At 40.3% G+C, this 15,935-nt stretch overlaps 1 protein-coding gene across 1 annotated transcript in view; it reads left to right on the plus strand.

Annotated features, from left to right (window-relative positions):
- Positions 1-15,935, plus strand: part of ADGRA3 (adhesion G protein-coupled receptor A3) — a 119,371-nt gene that overhangs the window by 29,841 nt on the left and 73,595 nt on the right. The window contains exon 2 of the mRNA XM_036994771.2: positions 12,015-12,086. Coding sequence (XP_036850666.2) covers positions 12,015-12,086 — 72 coding nt within the window. The remainder of the gene's footprint in view (positions 1-12,014; positions 12,087-15,935) is intronic.

The raw sequence follows: 15,935 nt of genomic DNA on the forward strand, positions 1-15,935 counted from the left end.
GGAAGCGAATTCCCTCAGCTTTTGCTTGTCTGGGAATTGTTTAATCCCGCCATCATATTTAAATGATAGTCGTGCTGGATACAGTATCCTTGGTTCAAGGCCCTTCTGTTTCATTGCATTAAGTATATCATGCCATTCTCTTCTGGCCTGTAGGGTTTCTGTCGAGAAGTCTGATGTTAGCCTGATGGGTTTTCCTTTATAGGTGACCTTTTTCTCTCTAGCTGCCTTTAAAACTCTTTCCTTGTCCTTGATCCTTGCCATTTTAATTACTATGTGTCTTGGTGTTGTCCTCCTTGGATCCTTTCTGTTGGCAGTTCTGTGTAATTCCATGGTCTGTTCGATTATTTCCTCCCCCAGTTTGGGGAAGTTTTCAGCAATTATTTCTTCAAAGAGACTTTCTATCCCTTTTCCTCTTTCTTCTTCTTCTGGTATCCCCATAATACGAATATTATTCCTCTTGTATTGGTCACATATTTCTCTTAGTGTTGTTTCATTCCTGGAGATCCTTTTATCTGTCTCTATGTCAGCTTCTATACGTTCCTGTTCTCTGGCTTCTATTCCTTCAATGGCCTCTTGCATCTTATCCATTCTGCTTATAAATCCTTCCAGGGATTGTTTCACTTCTGTGATCTCCTTCCTGACCTCTGTGATCTCCTTCCGGACTTCATCCCACTGCTCTTGCATTTTTCTCTGCATCTCATCCCACTGCTCTTGCACTTTTCTCTGCATCTCATCCCATTGCTCTTGCATTTTTCTCTGCATCTCTGTCAGCATGTTCATGATTTTTATTTTGAATTATTTTTCAGGAGGACTGGTTAGGTCTGTCTCCTTCTCAGGTGTTGTCTCTGTGATCTTTGTCTGCCTGTAGGTTTGCCTTTTCATGGTGATAGAGATAGTTTGCAGAGCTGGTACAAGTGACCTGCTGGAAGAGCTTCCCTTCTTGTTGGTTTGTGGCCTTCTCCTGGGAGAAAAGCGACCTCTAGTGGCTTGTGCTGGGCAGCTGTGTGCAGACAGGGCTTCTGCTTCCTGCCCAGTTGCTATGGGGTTTATCTCCGCTCTTGCTGTGGGCTTGGCCTGGCTGGGGCTGTTCTTCCAAAATGGTGGAGCCCCGTTGGAGGGGGAGTGGCCGGGGGGCTATTTATCTCCGTAAGGGACCTCTGTGCTCCCTGCTGCCCAGGGGGTTAGATTGCACAGAGATTCCCAGATTCCCTGCCTCTGGTCTAAGTGACTTGTCCTGCCCCTTTAAGACTTCCAAAAAGCACTCTCCAAACCAAAACAACAACAGCAACAATGAGAGAGGGAACAGAAAGAAAAAAAAAGGAAAAAACACGCGATTTTTTTTTTTTTTGTCCTCAGGTGCCGGTCCCAGGCACCCGCTCACTGGTCCTGCTGCCCTGTCTCCCTAGCACCAGGGTCCCTTTCCTTTCCAGGCTTCCAAAAAGCACCCACCCACCAGTCCCGCAGGGAAGGAACGCTCTATATTCTTTGTCCTCAGGCGCTGATCCCAGGCACCCACTCACCAGTCCCGCCGCCCTGCCTCCCTAGCACCGGGGTCCCTGTCCCTTTAAGGCTTCCAAAAAGCACTCGCCAAAAAGAGAGAAAAAAAGGGGAAAAATGCGCAATTTCCTCCGTCCTCAGGTGCCGGTCTCAGGCACCCGCCCACCGGTCCCGCAGGGAAAAACGTGGGATATTCTTTGTCCTCAGGCACCCGCTCACCAGTCCCGCCGCCCTGCCTCCCTAGCACCGGAGTCCCTGTCCCTTTAAGGCTTCCAAAAAGCGCTCGCCAAAAAGTGAAAAAAAAAAAGGGGAAAAACGCGCGATTTCCTCCGTCCTCAGGCGCCGGCCTCAGGCACCCGCCCGCCGGTCCCGCAGGGAGAAACGCGGGATATTCTTTGTCCTCCGGCACCGGTCCCAGGCACCTGCTCACCGGTCCCGCCACCCTGCCTCTGTAGCAACAGGGGCCCGTCCCTTTAAGGCTTCCAAAAAGCACTCGCCAAAAATAAACCGCTCCGGTTTCTTTCCACCCGCCGGGAGCCGGGGGGAGGGGCGCTCGGGTTCCGCCGGGCCGGGGCTTGTATCTTACCCCCTTCGCAAGGCGCTGGGTTCTTGCAGGTGTGGATGTGGTCTGGATGTTGTCCTGTGTCCTGTGGTCTCTATTTTAGGAAGATTTTTCTTTGTTATATTTTCATAGCTCTATGTGTTTTTGGGAGGAGATTTCCACTGCTCTACTCACGCCACCATCCTGGCTCCGCCCTTGAGAGAACTTTTTAATCCTTGGCTGTTCTCATAGTCATCATATTACCTTCTAGTGTGTTGCACATTCGCGGGTTTTAGATGCCTGTCAGCAGCCATTTGAACACCAAATGGTATCCATAAGGATCAGGCAATGGACGAACTCAACAATAACTACATAAATGATGAAGGCAGTGACCGCTTGGCCCTCCAGCCTGACAGCTCCTCTAATGGGAACAGCAAATACGTGACTCTCTAGCCTGTGAGTGGTGGGAGGGCTCAGCGATAGGCTCAGCCCTTGCAGGCTGGTGATAGAGGTGCTAGCAAAGCCCATCTGGGGAGCCAGGTGATGTTGGATACCCATGGCCCCAAATTTTGAGTTAACAAATGTGTGTGGTTGGGGAGAGAGACTTTGGTGTTTTTTTAAGCTCCCTATAGGATTTTGATGTGTAGCCAGAGTTGAGAACCAGTGGTGTGAATGAGAACCAATGGTGGGCAAGCTGTTTCTGCAGATGCTCAGATAGTAAATATTTTGGATGTGCAAGCCTTACATTCTCTTTTTTGCAGCTATAACACTCAGCAATAAACAATTCATGAACAGCTGTGTACCAATAGAACTTATAAAAATAGTTTGCAGGCTGGAGTTTGACTTCTACTCTAAACAAATCAGTGCAGTTGTTCCCGTTTATGGATTCCAACACCAGAGGTCAGAGAGGGGATCACTTGGCAGTTGATAGTAAAATGGCAGCCCTGGATTCTGATCCAGGCATCCTGATCCATTGCCTCCACCTTCAGCTCCCACACTTCTTATTTCTCAGGCAGCTGACAAGTATGGTTCATTTAGCTTTATGCAAAGTGAATTTGGCCAGCCATTGCATTGTGATCATGTAAGAGTTTGTTGGTTAAATAAATTTGATAAATGTTTAACTAAACAAATGAGAGTAAATATCTTCAATTTACAATGATAGTGTACACTGTGAATCTCCAAGAAGGGGGTCTGATTTGGCAAGTCTTGTATTTTGAGTGCACTGGGCCAAAGAACTCTTGGAGCAGTTATTACTTCAAACCGTTGTTCTGCTCTGTGGCTGTTTTATTTGTGAAAAGGGTAGTGTTTTCCAACTTGAGACCTGTGTGTGCCATCGTCCTAATTTGTCATTGCAGACCACTTGTACTGTTATTTGTAAAATCTTGTCTCAGTTTTCATTTTACTCATTTCAAAATGCGTGTTTTAAGCAGTATCTGTGAAGTCATGGATTTGTGTTTGTTTAATTTATTTCAGCAGTTATGTTACAACAGGAAAAAACTACTAGGAAAAGATGTTCACAAGCCTCAGTGCTGTGTTAACACTTTGGAGATACTGGAGTGGTTGAACAGATACTGTTGATCTTGTCAGAAGGCAGCACAGGGCCCGGTGTGGTTGTTCAGTGGTAGCTGCTGCTGAATGGCAATGTTTGTGGCTGAGTTTTACCGTTTTCTAGTTGTGGTGGTCTTGAGTTGCTTAGATCATACTGTTAGGCAGAAAGACAGAAATGAACGGGATGAAAAGGAGAAAGGGCCCCCCAAAGATGACTCAGGGAGTTAATCAGGTAGAACCAGAAAGCCAGAAATGACTCAGAGAATTAGTTAATCAGATGAAGCCACAGGGTCCAGGGGTGACTCAGGAATGTCCAGGCCCCCCCCCGCCCCCCAGATAAGAAACATTAGAGGCACAGCACAGCCCCTGTTCCCATTTCATCAATCAGAACAAGCCTAGAGAGCTGACTGCTGTCAATCAAGGACCTCTCTGCGCTGCCAAAACCACATAAAAGAAGCCTCAGAATGAGCATCCACGCCTGCCTGTCTTATCTTAGGGAGGCCCACTCTGCTACTCTATGCAGAGTGGATTAAAACTTATGTTGCTTTCTTGACTTTGGTCTCTTGTCTCACTATATTTGACTTTCCTGCCACACCAAGCCGAGTCCTTTCCTTCCCAGCAATACCAAGTTGTCATAAAGGCCTGCTTTAAGTGCTCTGCTTCTGTGTTCTCCTAGACACTAACAAAAGTCCTGTGTTTTCTCTCAGAAATGCCAGGATGATTGACAGATGATGGATGCATTTAGTGACTTTAAGAGGTGACATTAAGAGATTAAGGAACTTTTTCAAAATCATGAAACCAGATCCTGGATCTTCTGTAATCCAGTGTACCCTCTGTCATTGGATCTCATGCTAAGTAATTATTGGGGGCAGGGCACAGACAGGAAAAATGACCCCAGACATAAACCTGGTGGAGTCCCGAGGTCAGCAAACAGAAGTGCACCGTCATCCCCACAGCCCAGCATCTCACCCCTGCATTTGTTGTTTAGACTTTGGACCAGGATAACTGTTGGCACTTAAGAATGGGTGTGTTTACTGATATCTGATTGTTTTACAGGATCCAAGGGCTCCCTCTTTGGTTGTCATGAGGTATTCTATTTTAATAGGTACCTTGAAGTAATTTTGTTAAGTGAAAGGTGGTTGAGATTTTTCTGTGGGTTTGGCAAATTTGTAAGGGAAATGTTAGCCTTCCTACATGAGGTGGAGATGATGGGCTAGAAGCCAGGCTTGCCCCCTAATTGTTTAGCATCCAGAGAGGAGGTCAGAGAGGAAGGAGACCTCTACTTTTAGGAAAAGAGCCCTTTCCAATCCCCTAAGTGGATATACAGTGAACCACCTTTGTTTACTTTTTTTCCATTCCCTCCAAAATTCTATTGAAAATGACAGAAAAAACAAAAATATAAACAGACCCATAAAAAAATGAGAAAGGTGTGACAGTGGTCCAGAAGTGTTGAGGACACTGTAGATTAAATAAAACAGATGGGATCAGATTGATGGCGAAACTCCACAGCGGAGGAACTTACAGTCCAACAGAGACAAAAATGGGAGTAACTAGGAAATGAATTTTCTTAACGAACTTGAAAGATTCCCAGAACTGAAACTATAGGGAGTGGCAGCAAAAGTGGATAAGGCGAGAGTTTGCCAGGAATTAATGCCCTGCAACAGCTGGGCTCTAGCTCTGCTTTCAGTGAGTTTGTCCCAGGGGGTTGGTGGTAGGGTTTCCCTCTGTGACAAAGCCATTTAGCTTCGTTATAAATAAACCGGGAGATTTGCCGAGGCAGAATACTGGTGGGTGACTGTAGCCAGAAGGAGAATTTGTAGGGGATCCCAGGTTTCTTTTGTCCCCTTCAAAGGATATAAGGCTACAAGACTTCCGAAGCAGGGAATAAAGGCGGTTTTGCCCACCTCCCTCTGCATTCACCACCGTTTCGTAGGTGCTCAAGAAGCCCTCAGTCACCAGACCAGTCCCCAGTCTTAAATATATATGAGCAAGTAACTGAGGATCGTGAGACCTTTGAGAGGACCTCAACAGAATTATTGGGGAAAGGTTATACAGGAAAATTCTAATTCCGCATCTCAGATCCAAGAGAACAGTAAGTCCAGAAAGCAAGAATATCCGTGGGACAGGAGCTGTTGAGAACAGGAGTTCTGAGAAGTTAACAGTGAGATTGTTATATTCCAAAGTACTGGCTGGGGCACCAAGTGGGCTGCAGAGCATTTTGGGAACCACTTGGGACTTAGAAAATTAGTGGCCTGGAAAATTGAGCAGAGGAATTTTTCCAAAATTCAAAGCAAAAGGTTTAAGGTGAGAATTATGACACAGAAGTAAGAGATGTGGAAGGTGGGTCTAGGAGACTTGGTATCCAACTAAGAAGGGGTAGAGAAGGAAAAAGCAGCTTTTATGTCTTTGATTCTAAGATGCTGTTGATTTTTCAAAATGTGTGTAATTGCCAATAGCATGTGGAATAAAATGTGATTTTAATACAAAGATTATTTAAATTGATGGGGAGTTTTGAAATCCGATGGATACATATTACTACTTGTTAGGAAGAATTTTGAAATCAGCAAGCAGTTGATTTTCTGCCTTAGACCAGAGCATAAACTGGGATAGAGTACGCTAAAACAGAGGTTGGCAGAGTTTTTCTATAAAGGGCCAGATAATAGACATTTTAGGCTTTCTTGCCCAGACCAATCTCTGTTGGTGCCACTCAGCCCTGCCGCCAGAGCATGAATGCCACCACAACAGAATGTGAACAAGTGGGCATGGTTGTGCTCCAGGAAGATGTTGAAGTTTGAATTTCATAGCGTTGTCATGTGTCATAAAATATCATTACTTTGATTTTCTTTCCACTGTTAAAGAAATACTAAAACCACTCTGAAATCCCGTGGGTTGTCAGGAAGCTGGTGGGGAGGGATTTGGCTGGGCCCCTGGACTAAGGCTTTCATTAGTGGGGTAAATGAGGCAAAGCACCGGAAGTCCACTTTAGAGGAGCTAACATTCCTGATTTTTAGCTTATCACAGGTGGCCCTAAATGTTTAGTATGGGTGCCTACGGAAGTTAGCGACTCAAAGGTTTAGCCTAGCCATGCTATTTTTCTTGTCCTTGAAAAACACATGTCAATAACAAGTACTATTCTACATGATGACTCAAATGCAGAATCAGTTTGTATTATTAGAGCAAATCTGATATATCAAGGAATGGAAACTTCTAATGTATAAATGAATGGCTTCAGTCCTATGAAGGGCTGTCTTTGATTTTTCTATATGAGTAACACAAAAGCTTCCTCTCCCCCCATTCTGCAGCCTGTCATCTGCATAGTATCCCATTTTGTGGATAACTTAAACTAATTCCTTAATACTGGAATCCATCTAAATATCCAGGCAATAAAATTTATAAAAGTAGTGCAATGAATAATTGTTTTATGACTATATACTTATATATAATATGTAATATACATTGCACATGTGTAAGTATGTCTTTAAGAAATTTCCAGAAGGGGAATTAATTCATCAAATACTCTATATGCATTTGTATTTTGGCCTTTCATAGTGATTGTATTGATTTATAGCAAAGTGTGAGTGGCTGTTTCCCTCTGAATATAAAATGTGTTACCATACTTTTTCCTGTTCTGATGAGTGATTTATGGTATCTTGTTTTAATTTTAATTCATAGTTCTCTCATGATTGAGGTTGTATATCCCTTCCTATGATCTGTTATTGTTTACTTCTATTGAGCTATCTTTTCGTGGTCTTTGCTACTTTTCCTATTGGGGATTTTTCTTTCAAAGACCTCTTTATATCCTGGGGACCTGAAAAACAAAATTAGATCTTTTTTTATTAATCGAAGTATCATTGATACACAGTCTTATATTGATTTCAAATATACAACACAGTAGTTCAGCAGTTACCCATATTAAATCCTCACCCTCTCTAGTGTGGTCACTATATTATCAGTGTAGTAAGATGTTACAGAATCATCAGCTGTTTTCTCTGTGCTGTACTTCCCCGTGACCAGCTTCTACAGTGATTCCAAATTATTGTGACCCTTTATTCCCTTCCTTTGCCCCCCACCCTCTCCAATCCCTTCCCCTTGGTAACCACTAGTCCCTTCTCAGTGTCTGTGAATCTACTGCTAATTTGTTCCTTCTATTTTGCTTTATTTTTGTATTCCACAAACAAATAAAACCATTTGGTATTTGTCTTTCTCTGCCTGGTTTATTTCACTGAGCATAATATCCTCTAGGTCCATCATGTTGTTGCAAATGGCAGGATTTCTTTCCTTTTTATGGCTAAATAATATTCGATTGTCTATGTGTACTACATCTTTATCCATTCCTCTATTGATGGACACTTAGGTTGCTCCCATTTATTGGCTATTGCAAATAGTGCAGTGATAAGCATAAGGGTGCATATGTCTTTTTGAATCAGGTAAATTCCTAGAAGTAGAATTACTGGGTCAAATGGCATTTCTATTTTTAGTTTTTTGAGGAACCTCCAGATTTCTTTCCATAACAGTTGCACCAATTTACAGTCCCACCAGCAGTGTAGGAGAGTTCCCATTTCTCTGCATCCTTGCCAGCATTTGTTATTTCTTGTCTTCTGGATAGTGGCTATCCTAACTGGTGTGATTTCTCATTGTGGTTTTAGTTTGCATTTCCCTGATGATTAGCTATGTGGAGCATCTTTTCATGTGCCTGTTGGCCATTTGTATTTCTTCTTTGGAGAAGTGTCTGTTCAGGTCCTGTTTTTTGGGTGTTGAGGAATATGTAGACCTTTGTTTTTGATAGTAGTTGTAAATTTTTTTTTATTTTTTAACATTGCTTAAGTTTCAAAAATATCAGAAAGAAGTTTTGAAAATCTGATGCATTTTAAAGTGTAGTCCTCTTTGTACCTTTCCTTAGTTCTGGAAAATCCTTAGTTATTACGGCTTCTAAATTTGCCTGCCTTCTCTCTTTCCTCTGTATGTGTGTCTGCCTTCATTTTCACATGACCTTCTCTTGAGTCTTTTTCCCTTTTTTGTGAAGACGCTTGTTCTTGAATTTTGGGGCCACCCAAATACAAGATGGTCTCATCTCGAAACCTTTAACTTAATCGTGTCTGCAAATATGCTTTCTCTAGGTTCACCTTCACAGTTCCAGGTGGACATATTTTGGAAGGCCACTGTTTAATCCTCCACAGTAACCCTATTTGCTTGTTTATCTGATTTTCCCCTCCAGTGGCTGACTTCCAGAAATATATTCCTAATATTTGATATGGATATTTAATGCTTTTGAAATATATTTTCAATTCCTCTCAAGGAAAATTACTCTGTGCCCTCTGCCATGCAGGGCGGGGTGCTTGGGAACAGCGTTCCATTCTGGGACTTGCAGTAATAGCAAGCAACCAAGAATTTGTAATACTTTTTATTTTCTTCTGCTCTGTAAACTTTTGATTTAAAAGAAAATTTTTTCATTAAGTTTTACTCCTTTTTAATGTTTCAGTGTAAGTGATATACTGAAGTAACTTGATATTATTCTCTGTCAAATGATAGCAATGGACACCAGCCTCTTCATATGGTGTTTAAATTCCAGAGGTGTGAGCCCAGAATAGTGTTCCTAAACATTGTCTATAGATCATGAAATGTTAACATCATTAGTAGAAAGCAAAAATGGGCATATATATAAGCTTTATAACTTTGGTCAAGTTTTATATTTTTCATTTAGTTACCTCCTAGAAAGTTTGAAATTCCAATGATGTCAGCAAAAATATTGGTTATGAATGGGTTTTAGGTTTATAATGATACATGATATTAATGCACTCACTAGTTCCACAGTCCCATTTCAAAACTGAGTATAAAAGTTGTCTGCATATTAGATTTATTCATACTGATCCTGTTTTTTCTCGCACAAAATCCTTAAACACATCAAGTAATGTATAGACTGAATATGTTAACATGAGGTTGTAAACTCTTATTTTTAAGGTTTCAATAATAACTTTCTAAGTGTGATGAACCTTTTTACTCCTCAATAAAATCTATCATTTACTGTACTAAAGCCATAATGGCTGAACAAATGACAGTCCTTTTGCTGAAGCAATATTGAATCCCAGTGAGTGCGATTCAGTTTCTTACGAACTGCTTCCACATTTGGGTTTCATTCTTCACTCATCAGCAGGGTGTGAATGTCATGGAACCTGTTAGGTTGTGTAGTTTTCCTTTATTTCCTTATTTCTGGTTTATTAGTTATAAATTTTCAGTCATCATCAAGTTTGTCAGCTTTGCTCATTAAAACACGAATAATTGTAGAAAATTGAAAGAAGCTGAAAGAGATCTTGGTGGTCATTCTGGCCTGATTTTTTTCCATCTGAAAAGTGATGAAATTGAAGTCTGACCAGAAAAGTGAACTGACTTTCACAAACTAAATCGTTTATTCCTGGTGAGGTCTTAGTTAAAGCCCTGGATCCTGGGTATCAACACCACTGCTCTTTGCCCTACTTTGGTGCCTGTTTATTAATAGCACCTGTAACTGTCACCACATAAACATTTTTTTCAATGTAAATAAATAAATGGGAGTCTTTAATCTCAAAGCATGAAGTATTCAGTTTTTGTTTCTGAGATACACTTGTATTCAAAATTAACTCAAATTCGAGCTGTACTTAGTTTTGAAGATACTTAATGTTTATCATTAGAAGAATAAAATATTTAAAAAATGAGAGTCTTCTGGATATTTCAAGAGATACTACAAGATTATAAAGAATAAAAGAGAAACTAATGGAAGCCTCATCACTAAGAGACAGTGATCGTTATGTGTTTCTCTCCAGTATTTTATTTTTTGGTCTCCGCGTGAATTCTTTTCAATCAGTGGTATCACATTTGTTGTTTGCTCTTTTAACTTACTGTAAGCATTTCCTTTGCATCAGGTTTCCTTTGAAAGAATCATTTTTAAATGGATGCATTAAAGTTTGTTGCTTGGAGGTACCGTAATTTGTTGAACACTTCCTCTTCTATACATGGACCTCTTTGGTAGTTTCTGGTTTTTGTCTGTTGTCAGTCATGCTGAAGTAAGGTCATTGAATATACTTCTTGTCAGATTTGGTTGCTTGTTAGTTTAGCATCGACACCTGTGATAACAAGGTTGGAAGCTCTTGGGTGTGTGCTGGCAGCTGCTTGAGAAAGCTTGTTTCCGTGACCTTTGTGGCCCTGTACAAAGCTGTGTTTGCTTTTGCTGGGACAACTAAAAAACTTTTGCAGTTTTGATTGGAGAAAACGGTGTAATGTATTTTAATTGGAATGTTTTTCTTGGTGCCAATCGTTGAAAGCCTTGGTCTTGCTTTAGTATAACAACAGCTTTGGGGAGAGGCAACAATACTACACAGCAATATATTTGAATTGCAAGAAACATTAAAAGGGGGGAAGGATGTGTGTCTTAGGAAAAAGCATCTGAAATTTAATGAATACTCGTTGAATGTGTCAGGTATTTTCTAATTACTTTCTAGTGTTGATGAAGTAGGTATTTCTCTTCCCTTATAAATGGGGAATGCTTACAGAGAGGTGGGGTGACTTCCCTAAGATCAGCTTAGCTTGAAAGCTGTAGTTCTAGGCTTTAAACGCCGGCAGTCCTTGACTTAAGGTGCTCCTAATAATGATCCCACAGAAAAGTCTAGTGTAGTCATGACACATTAACATTACTCTGATGTTTTGGTTTTCTCATTTTCTTAGCTTGATGTCCCCCAAATCAGGTGATTTTCGCTCTCTTTATGGGAGCTCATTATTTGCATTCAAGCCTAGTGAGGAAGTGAGACGATGGTTGCAGACTCTTCTTAGGCAAGTCCTGCCATGGGGGTGGCTTAACTATGACTTCTTTAAACAAATTTTTGTCTTCAGTTCATTTTTTCATAAAACACTGTCCTGATAAATGAGATATGATATTGTGATATAGCTACCTGTGTCTATGAGTGCATGCAGAAAGCGTATTTTCACAAATACAGGTGTAGATTTGTATATTATGACATTACAAATGATATTCAGCATTATTGAAGTGATATCTAGAGGATGTGTTCTTACTTTGTTAAGTCAATATTTTTAGATTATGTTACATTTTTCTAACATATTTCCAGGTTTTAAATAAGCATTTGACTTACGTTGATTAATTATATAAATGTGTATGCCATTCTTTATTCTGTTGAATTTAGAGCTATTTTGTGTTGACTTCTCTTCCTTTTTATTTAAAAATCTTTAGTTAAGTGTGACAGGAAAAATTTAAGAGGTGACATGATGTGCAGGTGATCTATTTTAGGTGGGTGTCTCAAAGAGAAAGAAGTTCTTTTTGTCAGCATCTCAGTTCTTTGGGTAATAAGTGACTTCTTAGAATCCCTCACAGGTTTCAACATAATGAGCTAAATTACTTTGGTATATTAGGCAACTCACATTTTTTTTTCCCTGTCATTTTTAGGATTCTGAGTAACAATAAAATATCCGAACTGAAGAATGGCTCATTCTCTGGGTTAAGTCTCCTTGAAAGATTGTGAGTATTTTTTATTATCATTTCTTATTGTTATTTTACTGAGTGCATTTTCATTGTAAATCTATTACTAAGCCCTCAACTTTTCCAAACAAAAATTGAGTTCTTCCAAGATTTGATTATGAAAAACTTCAAGAATTGAATTTTAGAAAACAATTGGCTAAAGCAGAGGTGGACAGAGTTTCTGTAAAGGACCAGATAGTAAAAATTTAGGCTTTGTGGGCCATGTGGTCTCTGTCACAGTGACTCAGTTCTGCCATTGTCGTGTGAAAGCAGCAGTCTACAATAAAGAAGTGAATTGATGTGGAGGTGACTATTTATGAAGTAGTCTGTGGGGTCATAGTTTACTGACTACTGGCTTTGAAAGCATAGATGCTGTTCTGAAATTCTGTCATGAAATGTGTATGTCATATAGATTTAAAAATACATCAAGGGGGCAAACTTGTGGATAAACTTTGATATTTTATTCAGATGTCTTTATAATAATTTTGTTTTGCTTAGCAGTTAGGTCTGGATTTGCTTATGATCTGATGTGTTACAAGTAGCATTTATTTTCTGCCTTGGTGAATTTTACGCAGTGGATAGTTAATCTGTTTATATACTGAATGCTATTCTAGAATCTTGTTTCAAATTCCCATATTACTCATACATTTAGGAAAACATTTCAGGATAATAGAACAGAGCAGCCATACACTGAGCACGTCCATTTCTTTTGTATAACAAACTTTTCTCATTTTCTTAATTCTCTTTGATTCACTTTCTGTGCTTTTATGTGACTTTTCCTTGACCATTTCACCAAGCACCTTTTCCCGCAATTGTACTCTGTTCATTTAAGCATACACTGTCTAGAGATCTTCCTTATCCTTTTATATAGGTCTCTGTTTTTTTCTTTTAGTTTAAAGGTCTTTACCTTAGGTTATATTTATGCATTTCCCTATACATACATAGCAACACATTCAATACATATACATATATGTCCATGTGCACACATGCATATAAAATGTTCGTGGCACAGCTGTGTTCCATGCTCAGATTTTTTTTTCTGTTTTCATTCAAGTACTCCAGTCATAGTCCACATGGTCCACGTGCCTCTGAGGTTGCTGTTCACACCTCAGCTCCAAGCCTGACTTGGCTAAGGATAGTTCTTACACACATTTCATGGTTGCTGGTTCAGGAATGGGCATTTGAGCTAATTTAAGTGAGTCAAGACTTGCTCAGGGCTCTTTGGGGGAAGGAAAGTCCTTGCCGGCTTGGGCTGGAGCCCACCCACTGGAGACAGGGGAGTAGGACGCATCCCACTAAGCAGAGTCGGGAAGCTGTGGGGACCTTGCTGAAGCATGGCTGCCCCTGCACTGTTAGTTGTATGATGCAGTACTTTACCATTAGATACTCTGTTCCTGGCAAGAAAAGTCACTGTGGTCGACAAACACCCTTAGCATGTAGCACATTGTCAGGCATTGAGTAGGTGTTTGGTTAATAATTGGAGGATCATTATGGTCTTCTTTTTGCAGAGGAAGGATGACAGGCATTCCTGGCTTTTAATGGTTTCTGCTGTGTTTAGAAACACGCTTTATTTTTGGCAGCTAGGATTGCTCTGTTTTTTGAGGTCCATCACAGAAAGTATGGACAGCATAACTGATGTTCTATGCTGTGGTGTGAGTTACTATCCTTCTTACATTTACTTTTTAATTCCCTTTTGGTCTTTGACCTATTTTCAGTCACTTATTAAAGATAACTGTCTATGCATCTTAGAAACATACTCCGTTGCCACAAACACATTAGTTGATGTTAAGATGCTGCTATGATTGCTTTTAGCCAGAGACCTGTGTATACCTGAATCCCAGAGCTCCACCTCTCTTTTGCAGAAGCACAGATATGTTCACACACACACACACACACACACACACACACACGCACAGGGGGCTTGGAAAGACATATTAACAGGGGACTAAGACCTAAACCCCAGTAGTGACTCTGGGGCCCAGGCCTCCTCTGTTGGGAAGCACCTAAGCAGACCTGTAGCACTTTCTGCAGACAATTCTAAGCCCAAACTTGCATCTTGGCCCTACTGCTGCAATGTGAGGGGGCCATGCATGCCCAGCTGCAGCCTGCCTCCCACACAGTATTTGCAGAACAGCACACTTCAGAAAGAAAGAAAAAGAGGTGTGCGGCTAGGCTTTTATTGTTCTGGCCATAAGAAGAAAAGAGAGTAGCAAAAACCCTTAATAAAATGCGTAAATCATTTGTGATCCACGATGGTGTTACTTGTGGAGAGAGAGAGCTCTCTGTACAGGAGCCTACCGGATGGCAGTGGGAATTAGAAGTGATCTGGACTGCTTCTGGGGATCCCAACCTAAGACATAGCTGGTCCCATAAATGACTTAAGGGTTTTGTAACTGACATCATTTTCGAATTTTTCAAAATTACTTATATACTGTAGCAGAACTTGTTCCTCACTGCTAACCATTCCTGTGTCTCTCCCCCTGAGTCTTCTGAATGTGAGCCCGAGAGCTTTCTGTGCTCCAGGACTGGAGTGAGGCTCAGCCAGCCAGAGAGAGATCCGCAGCAACACCCCTTTGGTCAGCTTCCTTCCCTTCCTGCTCTCACTTCCCCGCTTTCCTGATGGTGTGTCCCGGGGTCATCTCCAAAATACAGCCACTTGCAGTCACATCTTGTTTCCATCGTTTGTTTTTCTTGGCCCTTATAAGAAAGTAGAAGAATGTGTGCTTTTTTTTTTTTTCTCTAGGAATATTTAGTTTGAATTTTTCTTTAATTTAGGGTTTGGGGTCTTTATTCTTAGGATAAAATACCCAAATTCTTTTGACATCTTGGAAACTAGTTTTTTGAGGATTGATTTTCATTGACATTGAGAAGGGTAGATCTAAGGAATGGGTGGAACTGACCGCTGAGGCTGTCCTGATTCTTGATTTTCTCTAATGCCAGATAATTATTTTCTGTAGTGTTGAAGCCTTTCTGAGTAGAGGTTTCAAAAAGCATTTTATATGATATACTTTGCCTTCTTTCCTAAAGGAGCTAGCTTTTTTTTTTTTCCAAGAACTGTTAGCATATCCCTTTAATTTTGTTTAATGTGTGCATCTTTTCACTTATATTTTAATTGTCCAACATAATTCAAATTTAGTTATACAAGTCAACTCATGTTCTCTAGGGAAGCTGTGGGTGGGTGAAGGGAAGGGGGATGTTAAATGAGAGAATCTGACTATAAATATCTTTTGGCAATGCTTGATTAATATGGCTATTATTAAGTTTATATAGTATGTCAAGGATTTTTTATGAAAAGATGTCTCTTTAAATCATTACAGTACATAGTTATTCATGAGAGGTATTTTGTAGAAACACATGCAGTATGTCGTTGATCACAAATTTATGTACTGCTTTAGCTAAAACAATTCTTGTTATAGATGGTGTTTAAAATTTGAAAAGAGAAACATGTTTTAAAAAAATGGAACTGACATTATATATTTCTATTTGTAGAGCTTTCTGCCTATGCCATCAATATAAGTCAAGAGCACACTGACTGAATTTTCTCCTAAAATCATCTTATCTCTTTGAGGTGTAGGATTGGGGTCAGTTGTAAGGGGGAGGTAGGAACTAATAATTGGGCCAGATGATTGATTGATTGTACTCTCTAGGACTTAAAAAGTTAGAGTCAAAAAATTTTTTTACGAAAATTTTCAAACATACAGAAAAATTGAAAGAATAATGTAATAATTGCCTTTCACCAATTTGCTTACCCAGATTCAATAATTGGTAACAATTTGTTGTCATTTTTTTCCTTTATATTGGAATAAGCCTACTCATATACATGTTTGCTGAATTATGGGACGGTCACAG

Source organism: Manis javanica, chromosome 5 (genome assembly GCF_040802235.1).
Source record: "Manis javanica isolate MJ-LG chromosome 5, MJ_LKY, whole genome shotgun sequence".
NCBI classification, from domain to species: domain Eukaryota; kingdom Metazoa; phylum Chordata; class Mammalia; order Pholidota; family Manidae; genus Manis; species Manis javanica.